The 26,443-nt window shown below is 47.9% G+C and overlaps 1 protein-coding gene across 4 annotated transcripts in view; it reads right to left on the reverse strand.

Moving 5' to 3' along the window:
- The window catches only part of PSIP1 (PC4 and SRSF1 interacting protein 1), a 546,371-nt gene that overhangs the window by 119,103 nt on the left and 400,825 nt on the right, over positions 1-26,443 (reverse strand). For all 4 annotated transcript variants that reach the window (XM_078675914.1, XM_078675912.1, XM_078675916.1 and 1 more), the window contains 3 exons: positions 11,039-11,109; positions 10,774-10,875; positions 10,140-10,356 (listed from right to left, as the gene is read on the reverse strand). In XM_078675914.1, coding sequence (XP_078532040.1) covers positions 10,140-10,356; positions 10,774-10,875; positions 11,039-11,109 — 390 coding nt within the window. The remainder of the gene's footprint in view (positions 1-10,139; positions 10,357-10,773; positions 10,876-11,038; positions 11,110-26,443) is intronic.

Genomic DNA, 26,443 nt, shown 5'->3' on the forward strand with positions numbered 1-26,443 from the left:
TTCCATTGTTCTTAGTATATGGTTTGTCGTGCCCCTAAGGCACACGTGTAAATATTGGGCAAACTCGTATTTCTTTCATATTATTGTCATGTGCTTAGCCCTCTGATCTCATAAAGAGTTCAGAGTTGTTGTTATTAAATATTGTTTATTTTCATAACAACCTGTGTGGTGTCATTTCATCTGGTATTCAAGGGGTTATATTGTGGTAAAACAGCTGGCTTCACATGCCAAAAGAGTTTAGCCTAAGACTGCTTTGTCTATGCTACCATTAGGATAGCTGGTCTATAAGGTTGACTTACAACCAATCACCATAAGGGTTGTTTGGACTGATACAAGGTGGTCACTAGAACTAGTTGTAGGAAGGTGGATATCTGACTATGGTTACCCCCAACTTTTTGCCTGGTGTTTTGCTGGTTTCTGACTTAGTTGGCCTGGGATCCTGCTATTCAGGACCCCAGGCTTCCTGCTCTCTCTATTAAAATGGACTCCATGTACCCTAGGTACATATCTAATTGGATACTGAGTCACCTTATCAGTCCCTGTACAGTATACCTTAGGTATCCAGGGCACAGGTGTACCCAGGGCCTACCAGGGGCTGAAGCATGTATTATGCCACCCCTGGCTGGCCATCCAAAACTGACACAACTGGCTGCATGACAGCTGGGGCAAGGTGGTGTAAACACCCTTTGCTGTAGATATAGTATACCTAGATCTAACCCTAAAATGGACACATATATCCCTATCAGTCACTCCTATGGAAGGCCTTCTCAATCCTGAAGGCAGAGTTCTTGGAATTATGTGAGATGGTGCTCTGGCATGAGCTGAGCCCGTTTGCAGCTTGCGGAACCAAGTCCTAATAGCTGTTCCATGATAACGCTATACCATATACTCTTAAGTGCATTATAATCCTCGCGGTTAAATGCTAACTCTGGTATAACATTATCAAAACATGTCGAGTAAGGTGTCATACGAATTGGAATACTACCCCCTCACCAATTCTGGCGATGGGGTTAGCATTCCACCCTTCTAGAGGGATACGACATGTATGTAACTGTGAACCCCGGTTAAAGTTAACTCAAGCCTCAGCATCACAAAATGGATGCTGCCACCACAGACACAAGTCTGACCTCCTGCTGCTGGGAGTCCTTCCAGCGAGGGAGGCCTGGACAAGGTTTCCTGTCAGGGGCGGTGCAAGCACCATCCCAAACAGGATTTTGTGTATCCCAGGTAGGCAGGGCCGAGAGGAAGGTGACTGCAAGTGGCACCCCTGTGCTCACTGTGCATATGCCGGCTCAAACCAGTTCTAGGGGCACACCAGCCCCTGAGCTGGGGAGAAACCAGACAAAGGAGAGGGGTGTAACCACCCCCCTCCTGGTCCCACCCATGGGCAGGACCTAGTCGCGTGCCAGCCCCTTTTCTTAGAATAAAGGTAGGAGCGGGCACCCTTCCCAAATTGGATTAATCTTGACAACTTCCACGAAGAAACTCTTGACCTTCGACCTCCTGGACATCAGAAGACTGAAGAATCTCCCCTATGGTCAGGGAGTGACCATCCTGCTTCGCAGGCACCATCAAGCCCCTGTGCGGTTTGCTGTAAAGTCCTTCCATCCCGGAATCCGACGATCCAGCTCGACAAGACCCGGACCTCCAGACCTCTCTGACCTCTACCCACATCCACAGCACAGCTGGGACCCGTGGGTGCGACGAGCAACGTGGAGACGGCCATCTTGAGAAAACCTGCACAGCGCTTCTAGCACGACCACCGAGGGACCCACGAGTAAGGGCATCAGGGTCTGAAGCCCTACACCGACGCAGCTCCAGCACCCAAGACCAGCCCCCCAGCATCCACGAGATCTGCGTGGGGCCCTTTTGCCTGGTTGCTGCATCCCCTGTTGTCTGGTCACTTGCCAGCTGGCTAGTGACCTCTGAGACGACGACCCGAAGAATCCAACACTGCTAGTCTGGTCCCCCAGACTGGCCCTTGCTTCCCTGTGAACGAGAAGCACCCCGGACCCTCCTGGTCCACACCAGACGCCATCTTTGTTTCACCGCGTGGCTTGCATTAGCGAAGGCCTGTTGTCCAGATCGACGATCCAACACCGCCGACAGCAGCAGACTACGTGGGACAGCTCGTGTCTCCAGCCTGGTCGTGAAGAGCAGCTCCTGGTCCGCGCAGCTACAGAGAGAAGCGACCCTTCCTTCACCTGACTGCGGAGACAGCATCTGGTTCCCTCCTGGTTCCAGCACCGTCACTGGCTAGTGACCAAGACTCTGTCCCCTTCCCTTTCAGGACTTCTTCCTTCCAGTTCCATCCTTGGAACCACCAGACTCCTCCATCTGGCTGCCTGCCAGCAACTTCTTGTTTCAGGCATCACCGGGATCAACGCAGCAAACCCGACGCAACTTCAGCCCTATGCACCCGCAGCCTGTGGGTTAGGTAACTAAAGCTCCTAGGTGCTGAAGTCTGTGTGCACTATCCTAGTGTCCAGGTCCACTGTTGTTTTCCCTCCATCCAGCCGGGTTCGTCCGGAATCCGTAACTTTCTAAACTGTAGCATCCATAGACGTTGGTACGCATCCCGCGTGAGAGTTCCAACTCTGCACGTGAGTCCCGTGGGCCTCCTGCTCCTTACTTACCTAGTTCGTAGCGTAGTCCCAGCGATCCTCCAGCCTCTGGATCTCCTTACAGTATTTTCCTTCCTCGCATTCCATGGTTTTGAGTATATGGTTTGCCGTGCCCCTCAGGCACACTTGTAGATATTCTGCTAACTCGTATTTCTTTTGTAGTATTGTCATGTGCTTAGCCCTCTGACCTCATAAAGAGTTCAGAGGTGTTGTTATTAATAAATATATAGTTTATTTTCGTAACAACCTGTGTGGTGTCCTTTCATTTGGTATTCAAGGGGTTATATTGTGGTAAAACAGCTGGCTTAACACGCCCTCTAGAGTTTAGCCTAAAGACTGCTCTTGTCCACGCTACTAGGATAGCTGGTCTATAAGGTTGACTTACAACCAATCATCAATAAGGGTTGTTTGGAATGATACAGAGTGATCACTAGAATAGTGAGCACTATATATATATCAGGCCAACTTCTCACACTAGTGAACATCATATATCAGGCCAACTTCTCACATCTAGTACAAGGATGAGCTGAGTATCATCAGCATAAGATATAGTGCTGATGTGAAAAGATGTAATAAGCTCTATCAGGGGGGTCATGTACAGATTGAATAGTACTGGGCTCAGACTAGAGCCCTGTGGCACCCCTGTTTTTAATGCTTTCTCCTCTGAGCGGTATTTCCCAAGTACTGTGACTTGCTTCCTGTGGCTGAGAAAGTTTTTTAGCCATTCAAGAGCAACTCCTGCTATTCCTGATTCTGCTAGGCGGCCAATTAATACGGAGTGTGAGACCGTATCAAAGGCCGCCGATAGATCCAGCAGAACCAGAACAGCCTTTTTTCCTTGGTCCATAGCAATCTTCAGGGTCTCCACAGTGTACAGTAGTGCCGACTCCGTGGAGTGTTTGGCCCTGAACCCCGCTTGGTTGGGATGCAGGATGTCATTTTCTTCCAGATATTTAGTCAGTTGCTTATTCACTGCTGCTTCCGTAAGTTTGAGGAGAATTGGGAGCAGTGAAATAGGACGGAGGCTTGAAAGCATAGTGGGGTCTGCTAGGGGTTTCTTTTGCAGGGGTTTGACAGCGGCTAATTTCCAATCGAGTGGAAGGACGGCAGTGGCCAGGGATGAATTAATGATGGCATTTATGCTCGGGTTTACTGTGTCCACTAGAGCATGTAGCAACAAGGGAGGGCAGGGATCAAATGGGAAACCGGATTTGCAGGATAGAATAGCCTGACTGGTTTCTTCCAGACTAACCTGAGTAAATTTGTTGAGCTGGATCTTCTCAACGTCAAGTCTTATATCCTCTACAAGGGGGAGTGTTGGTGAATCTGGGAAGTCCTTGGTGAGATCAGATATTTTCTGTTCAAAGTAGTTAGCGATTAAGTTACATAGTGGAAGTGAAGGGGGGGATCTCTTGTCTAAGGATCTTAGGATTCATTAAGTCATCAACTATTTTAAAGATTTCTTTATGTTTGTTGTTGGAGTTAATGGCTTCTAAAAAATAGTTTTTTTTTGCATTTTTAATCATTGTATGGTATTGCCTTCTAGATGTTTTATAGATGAGTTCTTCCTTTCCATATGCACAACGCCATTTCCTTTCCAGGATTCTGACCTCTATTTGTTTTTCCTTTAGGGGGAGGGAGAACCAGGAAGCGGACCTTTTATTCCGTTTTTTGCTAATTTTTCTGGAATCTACTGGCCCACAGAATCCTGTGACCCATTTACAGAAGCTATTATAGTCTGTCTCCATGTTTCCAGTCAAAGGGGGTTTACTATCCTCAGCGATTAGGTACAGATTGGGGGTATCTCTAATCTTTCTCCAGTCTTTCTTAGTGTGGACTTCGATTTTCATATGGTCCGTTTTGATCCCTTTCCTTTCTACAGTCAATTTAAAGGGGACCAGCAAATGGTCAGTCCAGGTCTGGATACGGGGGGAATCAACTTTCATAAATTTAGTATTGGTGCATATGCAGTCTAAGATGTGCCCCACTTTGTGAGTGGGTTCTTTAGTCAGTATTGTAAGTCCCAGGACACTAGTTAAATCTCTCAACCATACTGCATTAGGGTCCTCAGCCTCAGCAAGGTGGAGATTTAGGTCGCCTAGTAATGTGAAATTAGCAAATTTGAGAGTGAGGTTGCTAAGTGCTTCTCCAAGACTTTCCAGGAAGTCATTCTGTGATCCTGGTGGACGATAAATTAAAGCTCCTGAAAAGGTAGTCTCCTCATTTATCTGGATGCAAAAGCCCATGCTTTCTGCCCCCTTAATGTCCGAAAGTTCGAACATGGTGCATTTAATAGACTCCCGGTAAATGATGGCGAGACCACCCCCTCTCTGTTCCTGTCTGTCCACCCTCTGAACAAGATAGCCTTGAGGAACTGTTAGGGCGATTACCGGGTTACACCAGGCTTTGAGCCATGTTTCTGTCACGAAAAGCATGTCAATCTCAGACTCCGTGATTAAGTCATGAATATGCGCCCCATTTTTACACATAGATCTGGCATTGATCAGTCCTCCCTTAAGGAGGATGTGTTTTCCCTTGATAGGTGGCCATAGTTCAGGGGTAAGATAAGTTCTACACTTGCAGCAGCAGATTGGTCCTAGCCAGCTATCAACATTTATGAATTTGTGGCAATATTTAGTCTGGTAATTTAAGGAGAGAATCTCTTCCCTGGTGAAAGTCAATATTTTCGCTATGGTGGACGAGGTTTGGACAGCGTGGCTAGCCCTAGTTCCGGCCGCGGCACGGACGGGCACAGACGGGCTCGCCTTAGGCGCGCAAACGGCGTGCCCGCTGAGCGTCCGAAAAAGGCACATATTTATGGGGGTAGGGTAACGCCTAGTGATGGGCGTGGCCTCCGAAGGGGGTGTGGCCTTGGTTCGCGCCGGTAATGGCGGGAATGAGGTTTGTTATTTTCGTTTACCGCGGCAGCGCTAAGATCCGCTGCGCGGGTGATGAGAGGCGCGCGAGTGTGGGTAGGAGAAGTCTTTGCTTTTTAAAACTAAACACAGATAATAGTGACACTCAAATAGTAAAATGCGGCAAAACAAGCTCCCGGCTTCCGCCTCAGGAGACACGAATATCCTAAGTGTCGCTCGTATTCAGCGTCACTTAAGTATTAGGCTAGTGATGGGCGTGGCCTCCGAAGGGGGCGTGGCCTTGGTTCGCGCCAGTAATCGCGGGAATGAGGTTTGTTATTTTCGTTCCCGCGGCAGCGCTAAGATCCGCTGCGCGGGTGAAGAGAGACGCGTGAGTGTGGGTAGGAGAAGTCTTTGCTTTTTAAAACTAAACACAGATAATAGTGACACTCAAATAGTAAAATGCGGCAAAACAAGCTCCCGGCTTCCGCCTCAGGAGACACGAATATCATCGGCATGCTTTCCGAACAGTGTTTCTCCGGAAAAAGGCAGATTGGCCACCCGCTGCTGGGCCTCTGGCTTGAGTGACGTGAGCCTGAGCCAAGCATGACGTCGCTGGTTGATCCCATGGCAGTAACCATGGGCTGCCAAAAGAGAGAGATCCGCAGCCGCGCTGATGACCTGGTTTGAAACCAGCATCCCTTCCTTAAGTATCTCTAGGAAGTCCTCCCTCTTGTCTCGTGGTAGAAGGTCCGTGAACTGTTGCAGGGAGTCCCACAGGGCACGGTCGTACCGCCCCAGCAACGCCGAATCGCTGGAGGCTTTCATGGTCGTGGATGCAGTCCCACAAGCCTTCCTTCCAGCCGAGTCAATCCATCGGCTTTCCTTATCAGGCGGCACGGTGGAGGACGGGGAGGTAGAGTGTAACTTCCTGGCCGCCGTCACTATAACTGAGTTGGGTACTGGATCTATCCGCAAGAAAGCCGGGTCCGAATCCGGGGCCCTGTACTTCTTCAGAAGTCGGGAGGGAGCGGCCTTCACCACCGCTGGCGTAAGGAACAGCTCCTCCGCAGGTTCCACCAAGCCTGGCACTAATGACAGCAGAGGGCGAGACAAATGCTTCTTGTGAAGAGTCTCAAATATCACGGACGTCGTAGGTGTAGGAGCCGTCACCGTGATGCCCTCAGGAGAACCCCCTGGAACGTGCTGATGTCTTCCACCGGAGACAACCTTGTCCCCGGTGAATAGGATCGTGTCCTGGAGGAGTCCGTGCGGGACCTGGATCCCCGCCTCCTGTGGCGATGCCTAGATCTAGTGGAGGATCTGCGTCGACTCCTCGATCTTCCTCTCCGTCCGGAGCGTGATCGCGACTTCCTAGGCCTCGGACGATCTGCCTGTTCCACCGGAGCGGGCGTCCTAGGTTTGGCCGGGGTCTGCGGCTTAGGAGTCCCTTTGGGAGGGGTCGGAAGCCTGGACAATGAGACCGACCTCGGAGGAACCGGGGGCGGCCTGTCTGGCACCTGAGGTCGAGGTACGGATTGCGGAAGCGGAGGCAAAGGAGGAGGGGTAGGAGTCCTCGGAGGGAGACCCCTCGGCAATGGAGGCGGAGGTGTAACTGGCCTCTGCGACGGAGTATACACCTCGGAGTACACCGGTGATCCGCCTTCCTTTCCAGCCTGGGACGTTGGCGAGCCTCCCATGGCATCAGGCCTCTTTTCACGCCTCTTCGACATCGAAGAACGGTGACCAGACTGAGTGTCGGCCCCTTGACGTCGAGCGTCTCTTCCTCAGAGTCGACCGTCTTCTACGCCTCGACGGCGACCTCTTGCACCTCGACGACGACCTCTTGCGCCTCGACGGCGGCCGCATCCGCCTCGACGGCGACTCTTCCGCCTCAACGGCGACTCTTCCGCCTCAACAGCGACCTCTTCCGCCTCAACGGCGGTCCACTCCTCGACGCCGATCTTCTCCTTTTCGCCGACGGCGAGCGCCGACGATCACTCGACGTCGAGGATGATGACGAAATTGTCACAGGAGACTTCGACGGCGGTCTGTTCAATTTCCTCGACGTCGAGCGCCGACGCCGCTTCGACCCAGAGCCCTGGGGAGACGGGGAACAGACTGTAGTCATCCCTCTCGACGTCGTAGTCGGTGCAATCGACCCAGACGTAGAGTGGGGACGCTTGCTGGTCTTCCTGCCCCTGGGGAGCCCCCCAGAGGCCTCAGCACGGGCAGAAGAAGCCCCTCCAGACCCACCTTGCGCCTTCAGCCTTCTTTCCTCGAGGCCCTGAAGCCTGATCTTCTTTCTGTCCTTCAGGGTCCTGCCAGAGAAGCCTTGACAAATCACACACTCCTCTGGGACATGGGAAGAGGGAAGGCAGAGGATACACACCTCATGGGGATCTGATTTTGCCTTCTTCCTGGAGCACTCCAGGCATTTGTCAAATAATGCAGGCATATTTGACCTCAAAAAGGAGCAAAAAACCAAGAAGAACAGCACTAAAGTACTTAGAAGTACGTAAATTGAAAAGAATAGTGAAAAATCACCAATAAACCCTTGAAAAGGGAGAGCTCAATGCTCCAGGGTCCTGCTTGCAGGAGCCGAAAAAAAGAACTGAAAGTAAAAGGGACCTGCAGTGCATTCTGGGATACTGTTAAGTTCTGGAAGGTTCTCTTAAAGGCACAGTAACCTGTTCTGAGCCACATAATGGCAGCCTATGGGGCTTGTCTGTCCAGGTCCTCCTCTCTATCATTCCAGAGGGTTTTTGCTGCTGAAGCAAGGAAAATCTGTACAGGCGTTTGCTGTTTTGTGGATTTTTTTGGTGGAATTTCTAGTTGAAGTACTGGACAATGTAGCCTGTTTTATAGGCTGCATTATCTGTCTTTAATTCTCTCTTAAGTGTCTGTGCAGTTCTGCATTTTTCGACACTTTAAGAGATTATTTTTGATTGCTCCGGGGTCCACGCACATGGGCGCGACTATTCACTAGATTATGACTATACACAGAGATCCCCTACTACAGAAATAACAAATTCTTAAGGGCCTGTGGCACTATTTTAAGTGCCACCTACATCTGGAATTACTGATTCGGTAAATATACCAAGTCGGTATTTTACCGAATCTGTAAATTTACCGAATCTGTAAATTTACAGATTCAGTAAAATTCGGGCCCCCTACATCTCGAAAACCAATTACCGGTCGGTAACGGCCGAAATCGGCCGTTACCGACTGGTAATTGGCGACCTACATCTGGCCCTTGGTCTTTAGTTCTCTTAATTGCTGCAGCTGGCATTCATATAGTTCTGACAATTATTTGCTCACATCTAATTTCTATAAGATACAGGGATTGCGGCTGAGTAATTTACAGCAAGGAATGAAGATACCATTGAGGGGCACAAGAAACCGTACATTATAGTCTTGTCAATGTCTCCTTCTTTCCACCATATGACATGAGTAACAATTTTGAAAGGCCGGATCCATGCCAGAATTTTACAGCATCCAATTAAGATAACTTCACATCTAATAATGCATAGGGAAAGCATGTATATAATAACAGAATATACTGAAAATCTCCTATTGATCCAGCCCTTCTGGGCATATGCTGAACATTCCCGATTGCCACAATTTGAAAGACTAATAATAATACCCAACCGCTTTAGGAGCAGACTGCAAGAATCCACAGAATCCAGTTTTTGCCAAAGAGGGTTTTGAGTAATGTTTGTAAGGACTGTGCACCCAAATTATGCCTAGGGTGCAACAAATTCTAGGCTACAAGCATGGAAGCAAGCAGGTGTTTAAGAGGAATTAAATATGTGTATTGATGCTTATATTTGCCACCCGCGGCATAGAAATATCACGATTAATGTGATTAAATGAAAAGCAGGCATTTTAGGAGTAAAAAGATTACAGTTATCTACATAAAGGTCCCTGCCAAGAAATCAGACTATTTTAAAAGTATTGGAAAGTTTGCTGACTTTTCTCATCAGAAAACATGAAGCATTTAACAGCAGCCAAATAAGGTTACGCTAGAAATCTTGAAAATGAGGCCCACAGCAGAATCTGAGAAGATTCAAAGGAGGAACATTCCAAACAGTTAAGTGAACTAAATCATTAGGGCAACATTCATATTACCAATATGTCGACTCAAGCTTTATTATTAGGCAGAACGCCTTGGATTTTGTGGCAAACAAAATGAAGCAATATTTCCGTAAAGAAACCTCTAAATGAGGCCTGGGTGGAGGCATGGGGTGAATAAGCTGTCGAGGAAGCGTGACAAAGGAAGAGTGAGAAAGTGAAGTGGAGGGTGTGGGGGCAAGAATGAGATCCAAGTTCCATGAGATTAAGCAGGGGTCAGGGCGCAGGCTAATTGCATAGAAATGGAACCTGTGCATTTCAAAGATAGGTGACAGAGAACATTAAACACCTCTGCTGCCTGATAGCCTGTTGCTCATACCCCTTTTGCGGACTATGGGGCAGCTCGTAGCCTGTAAAGAGAGGTCCTGTTTTTCACTATAGTACTATACAGACATTTTTATGAAAGCAACAATTTAAGATTGTTTGCAAATTGCTATACCCTGCAGTCTCTGTTTAGAATGAACGACGGCAGCCAACTACTAAAATCATCCAATAAACAAAACCTGTAGAGTGAACATTAACCTACCTGCACTCAGTTCTTTTTCCACTTTTTTCTGCGGCCCTCGCTTGCCAGGATCTTTGGATTTGTAGGCTTCCTCATGCTGCCGCTGCTCAGCTAACGATCTGCTTAAGACTTGAGTGATGACTGAGTCGCCTTCACCCACCAGGAACATGTTTTTGAACTTATTATACAGCATTGTTGCTTTTTCCATGATTATTTGGCTAGCTTTCAATCTTCGAATCTAAGCAAGATTTAATTGGTGTTAGCATATTACTTTATTTTATACTTGACTGGTTGCAGTGACATTTTAAAACATTGCACTTTAATCAATACATGTTTACCTTACTTGACACTTTGCTGGCAATAAAACCCAGAACCTATTAAGCAAAGTAATAGCCTTAAAATACCCTTGTAAAATACCAAAATAAACAATGTAACAGTTTCACGGTTGACTCCATAAGTATTGGACACTTCACTTTAGTTATTGCCTTATTCTTGATCAGCCAATCAAGGAATACATTGGTAGAGGTACATGTAATGACCACTATGCAAATTATACAAAACCAAACAAATGCAAGCAGATAGGCATTATCAATAGAAGTCAAAATAGAAAAAATGTAAATCAGAAATATGATAACTCGTCTCTCACTCGACTTACCTTTTTCAGGGTGGTGATCATATCTGTGTGTTTTTGAGCCTGCTGCATTGTAACCTGAAGGGAAGCCAGCTCATCCAAGGCATTGATACATCTGTCGATGTCCTGTACAGAAAGAACCAACATCTACCTCACTGTGCTCATCAGTCTATTAAGTCAGCATGAACAGAATTAGCATCGATTTGAATACATTGCCAACACACATGCTGTAACTGGATACTATTAATATTTGAAATGCTAGACTATCTTGAGTGACCAAAGGACTTACAAGATTATCAATTTTGAGAGAGGTCTTTATTTCTGCATGTATCCGTTGAATTCTCGAGTCCGTTGAAGGTTCTGTGTATTAAACATGCATTGAGCAATTAGTGATAAAATAATATAGATCATAAATAAAATGCATAACAAATGCATGCAAATTAATAATGAAATAGTATCTAGTTCCAATTTTTCATTTCCCCTTAAAGTTAAAATGACAAGAACATCTTTCTCATAAAGGTTTGCCTGCTTGTTGTTTTGGTGACTGGGACACAAAACAGAGAATAAAAAGATAATAGTACTTACCCAGTAAGCATCTGTTCTTGGCATGTAGAGCTGTAGATTCACAAGCTTTGCATACTCCTGCCATCTACGTTTGGGTCTGGTTGTTTGCAAGTTGTTTTTCTCCGAAGAAGTCTTTACTAGTCACAAGGTAAGGTGACTCCTCCTTTCAGTGACAGTGTGCATGTGCATTGACTCCATTGCTAGATTGTTATCCCGCAAGAGGTTGATAATGGAGTAAGTAAGTGTAGTATAGAGATGGCCATGCATATGAATATATAATGAAGAACTGCAACAACTATAGGTACCTGGGGAGGCGGGTGGGCTCATGTGAGTCTACAAATCTTCATGCCAAGAACAGATGCTTACTGGGTAAGTAACTGTGAGAAAGTGACCTCTTTCTGCAGTTTCCCCCCACTTTTTGCTGAATTGCGGAGTGCGCCCTGGGCTCCTGCCAATCGGGTACCATGGGGCTATGTTTTTCCCTAAAAATTGCATTGAAGCCTAAACCCAAACGGCATCTCTTAGAGATGGCCCCTAAAAAACGACCTACCACTAGTGTCCAGATTTAGTGGCTGCTTTCAGCTGCCACCATCAGACATGTTTCTGGACTCCTGGGTCGAGATCCTGCTGCTCTCGGGGGCCTGAAACAATGCACATCCTGGGACGAGGTGCCAAGCCTCCTCTACCAGAATGGGCAGGGTCCACGAAGGGGAAGCTTTGGAGGCTTGCCTCCTTTGTGAGCTTCCCCAGGCCACTTGCCACCGTTACCAATTGGTCCCCACTGGTTCTGACACCCACTTTGGACAGGAGAACCGGTGGGAAAATCAAGTGAGGAAGAGAGGTGTGCCAACCTCTGCCAATTCCACCCCTCAGTTGGGGGAGGATACGTGGAGCACAACTCAGTCCCCGGCATCTTGCAGATGAGGGGACTCAGCCAACCATGGAAAGGCTTATGCCTCCCTCCCACTGGAGGGTGGCATAATAGGGTGTGTACCCACCCCAGGGAAGGGACCCAATGGTCTCAACCTTTTACCTACCTGTAATGCCCCTAAATATAGTATTATGGGGCACCCCTGAACCTTGCTTCCTCAGACCAGAAGAAACAACAAGAAAAGAAGAAGAAGCACCGAACAGCCGTGCCGAAGCTAACAAGAGGAAGACGCCTCCTGACTTGGCCACAGCCCTTCCGCCTCGTACCTGCTCCTGCTAAATTCCGGTGTTTCCTGCAGCCAGCAACCTCGAAAACCCCAGAGGACCTGCCTGCCTTAAACCTCAAAGACTGTCTCCCGTGAACACCAGATTTGTTCATCTCCAACCTCTGGATCCAGCTGGACACTGTTAATCTGCACCACTCTGTACCCGCCGTCCACGACCCGAGCTCGAGTGGGCAAACACCATGAGGAGGTCCCCCTGGCAATCCTACCCGAGATCCGGCGACCCCTGGTTGTAAACGTATCTAGGACCCTATTTAAATAGCCCCGATTCATGCCCTTATGTGGTTATAACAAATCATACCCTTATAAAGGCATAAGAATCATATCCATATTTAGTCATAGCCAATGCAGTCCAAATACGGCAAGGCTACTCCCATAGACTCCTAGAAAGTACAACGCGTTCTTTAAACAAACCAAGCCTCCAGCAGCCCGGGAATTCCCCCTGCTTTTGTTTTGATTTGTCAGAGAACTCCTGGAGTCCAGAAAGAACTGTAAGTTCTTAGTGACGTCTTATGTCCAACCTTACGTCAAACCCGGCACCTTCCAGGTATAAATATACCAACAGCTGCCCTAACAAACACACGGTGGTTTGGAGCAGATCGGCTATCTACTTACCCGAAGCCCAGCTGTAACGAGAGCCGAAGAAAGCCGACCCTCCCATTGACGCACAGAGAGACGCTGTCTTTTCTCCTGCCGAGAAATCCAGCTCCAGTGTTTCCAGTCACCCTTGCGGGTTGCTGGGAGATCGAGTCCTGAGAGCGAGATACAAGTCCTCCTCCATTCTATAACCAAGGTACGGAGCTGATTAGATCCTTAGAGAATTCTTGATTCAGATTCTTGGCAAAAACTATCTTAACTTAAACTGCAGCTCACTTACTCCTTCCCACGTACTAGGCTTAGGTTAGGTACATCAGGGTAGGCGCATTTTAGAAACACCCGTTGAGTACGTTTAGTCAACTATTATCATTGTATGTATTTTATCCGTTTTAAGCATCTTATTGCTCAGAAACCATATAAATGCTTTTACAGTATTATTTTATAATACTCCTTTTACTGTACGCACTTTACTTAATGACAAGTATTGCAATCGTGGCAATTCACTTCTCTTGCATGAGAAAGAAGACTGCTCAATAAATAATCACTTTTATTGAAAACGCCAGTCTCTCTATTTCTCTGCACTCCTGGTGAAACTAAGCATGCACGATTGACTGAGTGAAATAGCCATCTATTGTTTCCGCGACTCTGGAGATATACTCCTTATTCTGGGGGGAGCAAAGTTGTCATGTTAATGCGGTTGTCAGAAGCTAATCCCTTCTTTTCTATTCAGGGAAGTTAACACCTTGTTTACTCGAGACAGTTTCTAGTGACCGCTGAGCTAGCTGGCATTCATAATTAAGTCTAACATTCAATAGAGAGCTAGTCGACCTCAGTCCTACGTCTAAACTATCGTGTATGTTATTCCAATGCGCAGAGCCTATTGGGAATATAGGAACTACACTACACCCTGACCTGCCTCAAACCTCCAGCCGACGCCTGCAGCCTAAATCCAGAAGCCCCCCCCCCCCCCCAACCAGGAGCTGGTAATAAGACCCGGCCCTACAAGGCACCCCTGCACCAGACGTCCCATGGCCTTGGATGGCCAAACCAACACTGCCTAGCCAACCCTCAAGATTCCAACTTACCTCTGGGGGTTGCGAGAAGCTGGGTTTGTTGCAGTAACACCCCCCACCCCACCCCCACCACTTTTTGCCAGACTACTGATGCACTCTGATTTTATGTGCCCTGGGTCCCTGCCAATCAACTGTGTCTTTCCCCAAAACTAACCCAATTGGCATCTCTGGTCACAGGTCAGCCCCTGGGATATGGTACTACAGGTACCCCGGGCACTGTGACTAGGGAAGACCTCCAAGGGCTGCAGCACTTATTGTGCCACCCTTAGAGGCCCTGTACCTTTACACACACACTGCCTTTGCAGGCTGCGTGTTTTGGTGCAGAACAAAGTATAGAGTCAACATGGCACACCTGTGTGCCATGCCTACAACCCACTGCCCTGGCATGGATCAGTCACCCCTATAGGTGGGTGCCCTATGCCAGTGGTGAGGGTACAGGTGCATGAGCCCTGTACCCCTACAGTGTCTAAGTCCATTCTTTGACATTGTAGGTTCAGTGCTGCCATTAAGAGTATATGGTGCTGGGAACTTGTCATTACTAACTCCACAGCACCATAATGGTTAAACTAAAAACTGAGAAGTTATGTATCAAACTTCTCAGCACATTAAACCCACACTGATACTGGTGTGTGATTTAATGAGAAATGCACATAGAGGTCATCTTAGAGATGCCCTCCTGAATAACGACCAGCCTCTGGTGGGTTCCCTGACTGGTACACACCAGGCTGCCACCACAAGACATGTTTCTGGACCCCTAGAGTGGGAGCCTTCGCTCCCTGAGCCCAGAAACAAAGCATTTCCTGGGCTCAGGTGTTCACACCTCCCCCAGGCCGGGAAGAGCCATCTGTGGCAGGGGAGCTTCAAAGGCCTGACAGCCTTTGTAATGCGACCCCCAGCCTCTAATGCTATCGGGAGCAGTCGCCCTGCCTGTCTTCCCTCCTTTTCGGCAGGAAGACAGGCTGGAAAAACTAACCAGCAAGAAGGAGTGCCCACCTCTGCCAACCACCCCTCCGGTGGGGGAGGCGAGGTGAAACCCACTCTTCAGTGCCTACCATCTTGCAGATTGCAGGTACTTCCCAATAAGGATTAGGGATTGTGCTCTACCCCACATGGGGTACGCATACCAAGGGTGGAGTCACCCTAAGGTCAGTAGCCCATAGGCTGACCTCGAGACCCCTAAAACGCCTCCCAAATACATTATTTCGGGGGCAGCCCTGAACCAAGAAGGCAGATTCCCGCAACCTAAGAAGAAAAAGGATGAAAGAAGACGCCCAGCAGAGGAGACTGCAGAGACCAACTGACTTGGCCCCAGCCCTACCGGCCCGTTTGCAGTTTTCACAGATCCTGCGCCAAAAGTTGTCTTGTCCTGCAGCCAGCAACCTCCAGATCCCCTGGGAAGACTGACTGCCTTCAACAAAGAATGGATCTCCTGTGAACAGCAGCTCCATTCATAGGAAACACCGAAGAAAGACTCTGAGCTTGCTGAGGAAAAAGAAACCCGACGCCTGGACCACCACTGCACCCGTCGCCTACGGCCGAATTAGAGTGCCCTTCTGGTCCCAGCGAGGTCCCCCAGTGCTCCAGAGTCCGAGTCCATTGTCGGCTCACACCTCCAGGACTCCCCGACGTCGCCTACAGCCCCCAACCGCCAGTGGCCCGGTAAGGTGAAATCTGACCTCAAAAGACACCCCTGCAGCCAGCCGCCCTGCGCCCTAGAGAAAAGAACCAGAGGTGCACCTACGTCCCCAAGCCCTCCAACTTACCTGTCCAGCTGTTGGTTCCTCCCGGAAGTCTTCCTGGACCGAGCCTGCAGCTGAAAACCAAAACAGAAAATCCCCATTTAAAACAGGGCACACAACGCCAAAATAACAGGCTACCCCCAGCTGCCCCTGTGGGTGCACTTTGTGAGCGAAGCCGGACCCCCCCTTTGCCCTGGGCTTAACACCAGCAGCATGGCTCCCACAACCTTGTGGCCCGCTGGTCAGAAGCCACCAACCGGAGGTCTCCTATCCCCCCGTTGGATAACATTGGGCCTCAGCAATCTGCACCCAGCCGCCCTAGTGGTGCCGAGGGTGTAACAAGAGTGCATGCTTGACCCTGGGGGACCCCCCGAGTCTAACCCCAGAACCTCAATTCCCACTACAGAATACTTATCCAAAAAACGAAAACACAACTTTCCTCCACAAGATAACATTCAATGTTTTTCTTGGAAAAGTTTCTAAGTGTGGAGTTTGAAATTCTTTAAAATTGTACAAAAACGATTTTACTTACCTATTTACAGGAAATGTCCCAGTGTTGTAGCCAGGCATACTACACTGTGTAAGAAAAGTAGTCTCAAAAGTAACTTACCTATAATCTTACTGTAAACCCTATACAACACATATGTACTGTATTTACAAAGCATTGCATTTCTCAGAAACAATGCTGTATGCAAAAACAAAGTGCATTTACAATTGCAATCCAAACTGTGTTACAATATGTACATTACAAAGTACTTCTCACTTACCTGTGCCAGGCTTGCTTGGTTCTATAAAATAAAATAACTAAAATAATATTTTTATACAAAAACAATTGGTCTGAAGTTCAGTCTTTGAGTGTGTGAATTCATTTGCTGACTGAGTGTGTACAAAAGATGCAGAACACAATCCGCTGATAAAGCCTTACTGCTCGACCACACTACCACAAATAGAGAGTAAGGGGCTATCTAACTTTACCTCTGCCTACCTTTGGGGATCCACTGGATTCTGTGCACACAATACCTCACTTTGGTATAGTATATACAGAGCCAGCTTCCTACAAACGCTGTAATAGCTGCATATTTACAAAATAGTCCAGGAAGACTTCTGGGAGGAACCAACAGCTGGGCAGGTAAGTTGGTGGGCTCAAGGATGTATGTGCACCTAGAGTTCTCCACTTGCAGCAGTCAGAATTAGCTTATACTTCTATCTGCTTGCATCTCGCTGTACTAGGATCAGTGCGAGTGATGTCTGCCTGAGTTTGCGAACCACTAATGGAATGAGTGGGAGAGGTAGAAAAGCTTAGGCAAATATCCCTGACCAGTTCATCCATAGTGCATTGCTTTAGGAGAGCGGGTGTGGATACCTGGAGGTGAAGTTTGGGCATTTTGCGTTTTGGTGTGTGGCGAAAAGATCTATTTGAGGAAACCCCCAACTTTGAATGTATGAGAGGAGAACTTGAGGGCGAAGTTCCCACTCGTGAATGCACTGCTTTTGTCTGCTGAGAAGGTCGGCAATCTGATGGTTTACTCCTGGGAGGTGTTCTGCTAGGAGAAAGATTTTGTGGTGAAAGGCCCACTTCTAAATGTCTTGAGCAAGGTGTGACAGTTGGGGAGAGTGTCGACCCTCCCACCCACCCCCCCCCGGTTTTTGTATATAATACATAGCGGTCATGTTGTTGATGCGAACTAGGACAGTTATGTGTACAACAAGAACTTACAAGGCTTTGAGCGCTAGAAACACTGCTAGCAGTTCCAGATGATTTATGTGGAGAGCTCTTTGCTTTTGACTCCACAAGCCTTGAACTGTGTGATTTTGGAGATGAGCCCCACCAACCAGTTACTGGCGCGTCTCCTGTTAGCATAGTCTGTTAAACCGGTCTATGAATGTAGGAAGCTGGGTCTGTATATACTATACCAAAGTGAGGAATGGTGTGCACAGAGTCCAGTGGAACCCCAAAGGTAGGCAGAGGTAAAGTTAGATATCACCTCACCCTCTATTTGTGTAGTGTGGTCGAGCACTAAGGCAGTATCAGAGGACAGTGTTAAACATTTGTTGTACACTCTCAGTCAGCAAATTAATTCACATACTTAAAGACTGAACTTCAGGCCAATTGTTTTTGTATGAAAATATTATTTTGTTTTCTAGAACCAAGCAAGCCTGGCTCAGGTAGGCAATAAATACTTTCCAGTAGTAATGCAGTTTGTATAAACAGTTTGAATTGAAGTTGTATATGCACTTTGTTTTGTCTTACAGTATGTTTTCAGAGAAATTCAATACTTTGTAAATACAGAACATAGACAAATGGGTTTTTCAGTAAAATTACAGGTAAGTTACTTTTGAGATTACTTTTCTTACTCAGAGTAGTATACACCTAGATACTACTCTGGACAGTTCCTGCAAACGGGCAAGTAAAATAGTTTTTTTTAGTTAGTGCAATTTTAAAGAATTTCTTAAGGTTTTTAAACTCCACACTTAGAAACTTTTCCAAGAAAAACAGTCAATGTTATCTTATGGACGAAAATAGTGTCATCGGTTTTGAGGTAAGTATTTGGTAGTGGGAGCTGAGGTTCTGGAGGTAGACTCAGGGGTCCCCCAGGGTTAAGGATGCACTCCTCAGTGGCATTAGGGCGGCCGGGTGCAGACTACTGAGGCCCAAAGTTATCCAATGGGGGATAGGGGGGCCCCGGTTGGTGGCTGCTGGCAAGCAGGCCAATTGGGTGTGGGAGCAAATCTCCTGGACTTAAGCTCAGGGCAAAGGGGGAAACAAAGTAGTACCAAAGGTGCACCCTCAGCGGCACTAGTGCGGCCGGGTGCAATGCGTTGTTTCAACGTTGGGTGCCCTGTTTGCAATGAGGAACCTCCAGTTTGCAAAGGCACTGCAGGCTTGGGGACGAAGGTCTCCTGGGTGTGACCACCACTTCGAGAGGTAAGTTGGGAAGTTAGGGGTTGGTTAGGCACAGTCGGTTTGGGGCCGGTGGGCATTTGGTGCAGGGGTGCCTTTTGGGGTCAGATCTTCTTACCAGCTCCTAGTCGTGGTTGGGTGGATCTTCCGGATTTAGGCTACAGGCGTCGGCTGGAGGCAGGTCAGGAGTCGTTGGATCTCGGGTCAGGATTGCCGTGTGTGGGGGGGACCTCCTTGTGGTGTTTGCCCACTCGAGCTCGGGCCGTGGACGGTGGGTGCAGAGTGGGGCAGATTTGCGGTGTCTGGCCGGGGCCAGATGTTGCAGATGAACAAAACCGGTGTTCACGGGAGACAAAGTCTTTGTAGTTGAAGGCAAGCAGGTCCTCCAGGGTTTTCGAGGTTGCTGGCTGCAGGACACACTGGGATTTCGCAGGAGCAGATTCGAGGGGGAGACAGGCCGATAGGGCTGGGGCCAAGTCAGTGGGCATCTTCCTCTTGTTTGCTGCTGCATGTCCGTTTGGTGGTACTTCTTGTCCGAGGAAGCAAGATTCAGTGGTGCCCCTAAATATACTAGATTTAAGGGTGTTGCAGGTAGGTAAAAGGCAGGGACCAATGCGACCCTTCCCTGGGGTGGGTACATCCCCTATTATGCCACCCTCCGGTGGGAGGGGGGCATAAGCCTGTCCCTGGTTGGCCGAGTCTTCCCATCTGCAAGATGGCAGGGACTGAGAGTTGTGCTTCACCTCGCCTCTCCCACTTGAGGGGTGGAGTTGGCAGAAGTGAGCACACCTCTTTTCCTCATTTGGTTTTCCCACCGATCTCAGGATGTGCATTGTTTCAGGCCCCAGAGAGCAGCAGGCTCTTGACCCAGGGGTCCAGAAACATGTCTGGTGGTGGCATCTGAAAGCAGCCACTCAGCCTGGACACTAGGGATAGGTTAGTTTTCAGGTGGCATCTCTAAGATGCCCTAAGTGAGCATTTTTCCAATAAATCCCACACTGGCATCAGTTTGGGTTTAATGTGTAGAGAAGTTTGATACCAAACTTCTCAGTTTTCAGTGTAGCCATTAGGGTGCTGAGGAGTTCGTAATGACAAATTTCCAGCACCATATACTCTTAATGGCAGCACTGCACTTAGTGTCTAAGAATGGACTTAAGACAATGTAGGGGTATAGGGATCATGCAACTGTACCCTCACCACTGGTATGGTGCACCCAGCTAGAGGGGTGACTGATCTATACCAGGGTAGTAGGTTGTAGGCATGGCACACAGAGGTGTGTGTCATGTCGATTTCACTTTGTTCTGCACCAAAGCACGCAGCCTGCAAAGGCAATGTGTGTGTGTAGAGGTATAGGGGCTCTAAGGGTGGCACAATAAGTGCTGCAGCCCTTAGAGGCCTTCCCTGGTCACAGTGCCCTGCGTACCTATGGTCCCATTTACCAGGGGCTGACCTGTGGCCAGAGATAACAATTGGGTTCGTTTTGGGGGAAGAACACAGGCCCTGGGAAACTGATTGGCAGGGACCCAGTTCACATTAAGTGAAAGTGCATCACTAGTCTGGCAAAAAGTGTGTGTGTGTGTGTGGGGGTGGGGGGGTTCCTGCAACAGAAGAAAAATGCGACTTACCAGTACGCATCTGTTCTTGGCATGAAGAGCTGCAGAGTTGCACACTGTGCATAGATCGCCACCTAGTGTTGGGCCCAGATGTTTGCAGTTTGTGGTTGTCCTGAAAAGTTCTTTGGAAGTCACGAGATAGGCGACTCCTCCTTTGGACCACATTACGCATGGGCATCGGCTCCATCCCCAGATTGTTTTTCGCCATTAGGGAAACGATGGAGCTTTGCAAGAAAAGGAACGATGCCCATGTAATTTGCATTTAATTAAGATAATACTGCAACAGACAAGGGTAGGCGGGTGGGCGTGTGCAACTCTGCAGCTCTACATGCAAAGAACAAATGCATACTGGTAAGTAGCATTTTCTGTTCGAGACATATGAGCTGCAGATTGCACACTGTGCATAGATTGTATAGCAGTACCCATCCTTAGCGGCAACCACCCCTATCTGTTGCAGTAATTTGGAATAATGTTTTGAGAACAGCCTGGCCCACATTAGCTTGTTGCTTGGTTTGCACATCTAAACAATAGTGTTTTGTCAATGTGTGCGGTGTAGACCATGTAGCTGCTCTGCAGATGTAACCTAGGGGAATGTTCCCTAAAAATGCCATTGAAGCCCCTATTTTTCTTGTAGAGTGGGCTTTAGGAGTAACAGATAACGTACGTTTAGCTTTATGGTAACAAATCTGTATACATTTGACAATCCATCTAGCTACCCCAGATTTTGAAATGGGATTACCTTTGTGTGGTGGTGAGAAAGACACAAAAAGTTGTTTTGTCTTACGAAAGGGTTGCGTCCTCTTTATGTAGTATAGCAATTCTCTTTTGACATCTAATGTGTGAAGAGCTCTTTCTGGTACTGTCTGTGGTTGCAAGAAGAAAACGGGCAGTTCCACAGATTGATTGAGATGGAAGGGAGAAATGACTTTGGGTAAGAATTTTGGATTGGTACGCAGAACTATCTTATTGTGATGCATTTGCAGAAAGGGTTCTTGAATGGTTAGTGCTTGTAGTTCACTAACTCTCTGCAGAGAGGTAATAGCTACTAGGAACGCAACTTTCCATGTTAAAAATTGTAGTTCCCATTTGTGTAAGGGTTCGAAGGGAGGCCCCATGAACCGTGTGAGAACAACGTTTAAATTCCACACAGGTAAAGGTGGTAGTCTGGGAGGAATTATTCTTTTAAGGCCTTCCATAAAGGCTTTAATGGCAGGCACTCTGAATAGAGATAGATGTTGTCTGTTTTGCAGATATGCTGCTATTGCAGCAAGATGTAGTCTAATAGACGTATAGGCTAAGTTGCATCTTTGGAGATGCAGTAAGTATCCTATGATGTGTTGAATAGACACATCTAGAGGATTAATATTGTTGTTGTGACAATATATTACAAATCGTTTCCATTTGGCTGCATAACATGCCCTAGTGGTTGGACGTCTAGCTTCTTTTATGACATTCATGCAGTCTGGGGGAAGGTTCAAATATCCAAATTCTAGGATTTCAGGAGCCAGATCGCAAGGTTGAGCTGAGCTGGGTCCGGGTGTCTGATCTCTCCACGGTTCTGTGTTAAGAGGTGTGGAGACAGGTGTAATTTTTGGTGCGGTACTACAGACAGTTGTAGCAGTGTGGTGTACCACGGCGGTCTGGCCCACGTTGGGACAACTAGGATGAGGGTCAGAGAATGCTGCTGTAGTTTGCATATTACTAGTGGTATGAGTGGTAGAGGTGGAAAAGCGCACGCAAATGTGTTTGACCAGTTTATCCATATCGCATTGCCTTTGAACAGTGGGTGTGGATATCTGGTGGCGAAGCTTGGGCATTTGGCGTTTTCATGGGTGTGAAATAGGTCCATCTAAGGTTGTCCCCACATCTGAAAGAATGGCTGAAGAACTTGCATATGAAGTTCCCACTTGTGGGTCTGTTGTGTTTGTCGACTTAACAGATCCGCTATGGTATTTTGTACTCCTGGAACATGCTGGGCTAGAAGGAATAGGTTTTGAGGTATAGCCCACCACCATATGTCCTGTGCTAGTTGAGATAGCTGCAGGGAGTGTGTGCCTCCCTGTTTCTGAATGTAATACATGGCTGGGTGCCTCCCTGCTTTTGTATGTAATACATGGCTGTCATGTTGTCTGTGTGGACTAACACAGCTTTGTTTGATACTTGCTTTTGGAAAGCTTTTAGTGCTAGGAATATTGCTAGTAACTCCAGATGATTGATGTAGAGTAACTTTTTTTGTGGTGTCCACCTGCCTTGCATGGTGTGTTGCAGTAGGTGGGCTCCCCAGCTGGAGAGCGATGCGTCCGCAGTTAAGATTATCTCAGGAACTGGCTCTAGGAACGGTTGTCCCTTGGAAAGGTTTTTGGTGTTCCACCACTGCAGAGAGCGATGAGTCCAACCGTCTACCAACACTAGGTCTGTCAATTGACCTTGAGCCTGGTTCCACTGACGTGATAAGCATTCTTGTAGCGGACGCATTTGAAGTCTTGCATGGGGCACTATGAAAATGCAAGAGGCCATCATCCCTATGAGTTGCATCAACACTCTTGCTGGAAGGGAGTGCTGTAGCTGAAACCTTGTTAGTAGAGTTTGTATGCTGGCTATCCTTGCTGGAGTGGGATAGGCAAGCGCTTTTTAAGTGTTTATTGTGGCACCAAGGTACTGTTGTACTTTGGATGGTTGTAGATGGGACTTGGCGTGGTTTATTGTGAACCCCAAGTCGAGAAGCAGTTGTATTGTGGCATGAGTGTGTTCCACGCATTGGTTGTATGAGCTGGCTTTTATGAGCCAGTCGTTGAGGTACGGGAAGACATGGATGTGTTGTCTTCGTAAATGTGCTGCCACCACTGCTAAGCACTTGGTGAATACTCTTGGTGCTGCTGTGACTCCGAATGGGAGTACTTTGAATTGATAGTGCTGTCCGTCTATTACAAATCTGAGATAATTCCTGTGAGCCTTGTGAATGGGAATGTGGAAGTTTGCGTCATTGAGATCTATGGTAGCAAGGAAGTTGTTTTGTAAAAGAGGAGGAAGGACCTGTTGGAGTGTGACCATGTGAAAATGTTCTGACTGTATGTATATGTTTAGGGGTCTGAGGTCTACAATAGGCCTTAGAGAGCCGTCCTTTGGGATAAGAAAATATAGGGAGTAAACTCCCTTGTTTTGTTGGTGCAGAGGAACTAATTCTATTACATTTTTTTCTAGTAGGGATATTACTTCTTGCTTTAGCAGTAATAGATATTCTTGTGACATTGGACGCTGTCTGGGTGGTATGTTTGGGGGGTAGACATTAGTTCGAGACAGTAGCTGATTGAATAATTTGTCGCATTCACCTGTCTGATGTGATGTTGGTCCAGGCAGGAAGGAATTGTTGCAGTCTTCCCCCCACAGGAGTGGAATGTTGGGGGGGAAGGGGAGGAAAGTCATTGGGTAGGGGTAGAGGCAGAGCGGGAGTTGTTGGTTTTGGCTCTGCCTTTGTTGTTGTTACCCCTGTAACCCCCTCTTTGGTAGCCCTTAGTGAATGTGGATTGGCTAGGGGTTTTGTAAGAGGTGGAAGGACTTTCGGAGGAGTAGCCTCAAGTGTTGCCTCTGTATGATGAGCGACGAAAAGAACGTCTGGGAGCTTGCTGTTGCAAGGCTCCCATAGATTTTGCTTTATCGGTGTCTTTTTTCATCTTTTCTAAAGACACGTCAACATTTGGGCCAAATAAATGTGTCTCATCAAATGGCTGATTAAGGATGGAGTTTTGTACCTCAGGTTTAAAACCTGAGATACGTAGCCAAGCATGTCTACGTAGGAGGTGCTGATATCTATTGCTCTTGAGGTGGTATCTGCCGCATCTAGGGCACAGCGAATGGAAGTGTTGGTAATATTTTGACCTTCCTGTATAAGTTCATTGGCCCAATTTTTGTATTGGTCAGGTAGATGCTGCATTATGGACTCTAGTTCATCATAATGAGCTCTGTCATATCTGGCCAGCAACGCTTTGGTGTTGGCGATGCGCCAGAAATTAGCTGCTTGAGATGCTGTTCTTTTTCCTGAGGCGTCAAGTAGCTTGGATTCCTTGTCTGGTGGTGAGGCTTCACCTGATGTCTGAGAATTAGCACGTTTACGTGCATTAGACACTACTAAAGAGTCTAATGGTGCTGGACCTTTAATATAGTCTCATCCTTCGCCTTCCCAAATCCTGCCACATTACCCCTGCACTTAAGTCTCTTCATTGGCTTCCTGTGCAGTCCAGATCTATTTTCAAACTAGCCTGTTTGGCCTTCCGTGCTCACACCCATTCCGCCCCACTCTTTATTGGGTCTCTTATCAATCCTCACGTCCCCAGCCGCACCCTCCGCTCCTCCTCTCTTTCTCTTCATGTCCCCCGCTTCCGCAAATCCAAAACGGGAGGCACACGTTTTTCGGTTCTGGCCCCCCAGATCTGGAATAGCCTCCCTCTGTTTATTCGTTCTATTCCTATCTATACCCATTTCCGCAAAGCTCTTAAAACTTTTCTGTTTTCCCAAGCATTCCCCTGCTAGCGCTCCCGCGCCCCCTTCATGAGTCTGGTCCATCCCCCCAGCGCCAGGAAGCCGCTTGGCCGCAGTGCGCTTAATCAAGTTCTTTTTCAAATTCAAATTCAAATCTATAGGGGCATCTTTGTATTTTTTCTCAATTCGAGGATTGAGGACTCTAGCCCCGACAGGGTCTTTAAAAACCTCTGTTGCATCTTTGATTACACCCTTAAGCATTGGTAAAATGGCAGTAAACCTTTGTGTGTCTAGTAGGAAATCTTCCTCCACCGCATCTGTATTTAAGTCCACCCCATGATATTGGGCAGCTCTTTGGACTAGTAGTTTAAAACCTATAGTGTCCTCTGGTGGGGATGGTCTAGAAGGGTATATGTGGTCTTGTGGGACATGAGGCACATCAGGGGTGTTGTAATCATCCCATGGATTAGGTGACTGAAGGGGGCTATTGGTCTCTGCTGGGTCATGTGCACCTCCATCTGTGTCATCAGAGTCTGTGTCTACATCATCTTGTGGATCAGGGGATGGTGTAGGTGAATGGTGAGGTGGAGTAGGTGTAGGAGGGGGAACAGTGTGGGGAGGTGGAGGAGAAGGCACCTTTAATGGAGAGGTTGCAATGTCTCTCTTCTTTGGAGGAGGATGAGGTGGTGCTGGCGCATCAAGTGGTCTCTTTTTGGAACAGAGTCAATTGACGAGTCTTAGGATCTTAGGATCAGGTGTGAAAAGTTCCTCTGAACAAGGCAGATGCTTCGGTGTCGAGGTTTTCGGCTCCGTAGGGTTTTTCAGCACCGAGTCAGTAGCTGATTTCGGTTTGGAAGTGTGCCCTTTCTAAGTGCCCTTTACCGGAACTTGTTTCTTCGGTTCCAGGTGTTTGTTCTGTTCCGAAGCGTGTGAATCTGGAGATTTAGGCGTTTTTTATTTGGCTCCGAATGCGTTTTTGGCATCGATGAGCCGCTGCCAGTCTTCGGCGCCGTGTGCTTCGGTGTCAGGGCAACGGTGGGCGTGGTTGACGAAGATGGCTTTTTCTTCGGTGTCGGTGTAGGATCGCCACCATGGATAGGCTGGCTGAGCCCGAGCTGCCTGAAGGCTTAACGGGCTTCTTTGCCCGTCCTGAAGGCAGGGCGTGGGAAGCAGTCTCTCGGTGTGCACCCGGGCCCTAAGGTGAGTGTGCGCCCGAAGCCTTTTTGGAGGGTGTCGAGGAAGGGTTGGGGACGACGATCTTACTTACGACCCGTTGAGCCTGAGTGACTTCCTCAACGTCGGAGTCTTTGGCATCTGTGGAGCTGGTACACTCTTCGGCGTGCTGGTGTCATGGCACGTCGACGCCCTCTTTTAAGATGTCGTCGGGGATCGAAGCTGACGAGTGGGTCATTGTTCTTTGAGCTCGTCGGTCCCGGATCTTCTTCTTGGAGCGGAAGGAGGCACAAGCGGAACAGTCTTTAGCCTCGTGCACCGGTTAGAGGCAAAGGTTGCACAC

Source organism: Lissotriton helveticus, chromosome 2_1 (genome assembly GCF_964261635.1).
Source record: "Lissotriton helveticus chromosome 2_1, aLisHel1.1, whole genome shotgun sequence".
In the NCBI taxonomy this organism is placed as follows: Eukaryota; Metazoa; Chordata; class Amphibia; order Caudata; family Salamandridae; genus Lissotriton; species Lissotriton helveticus.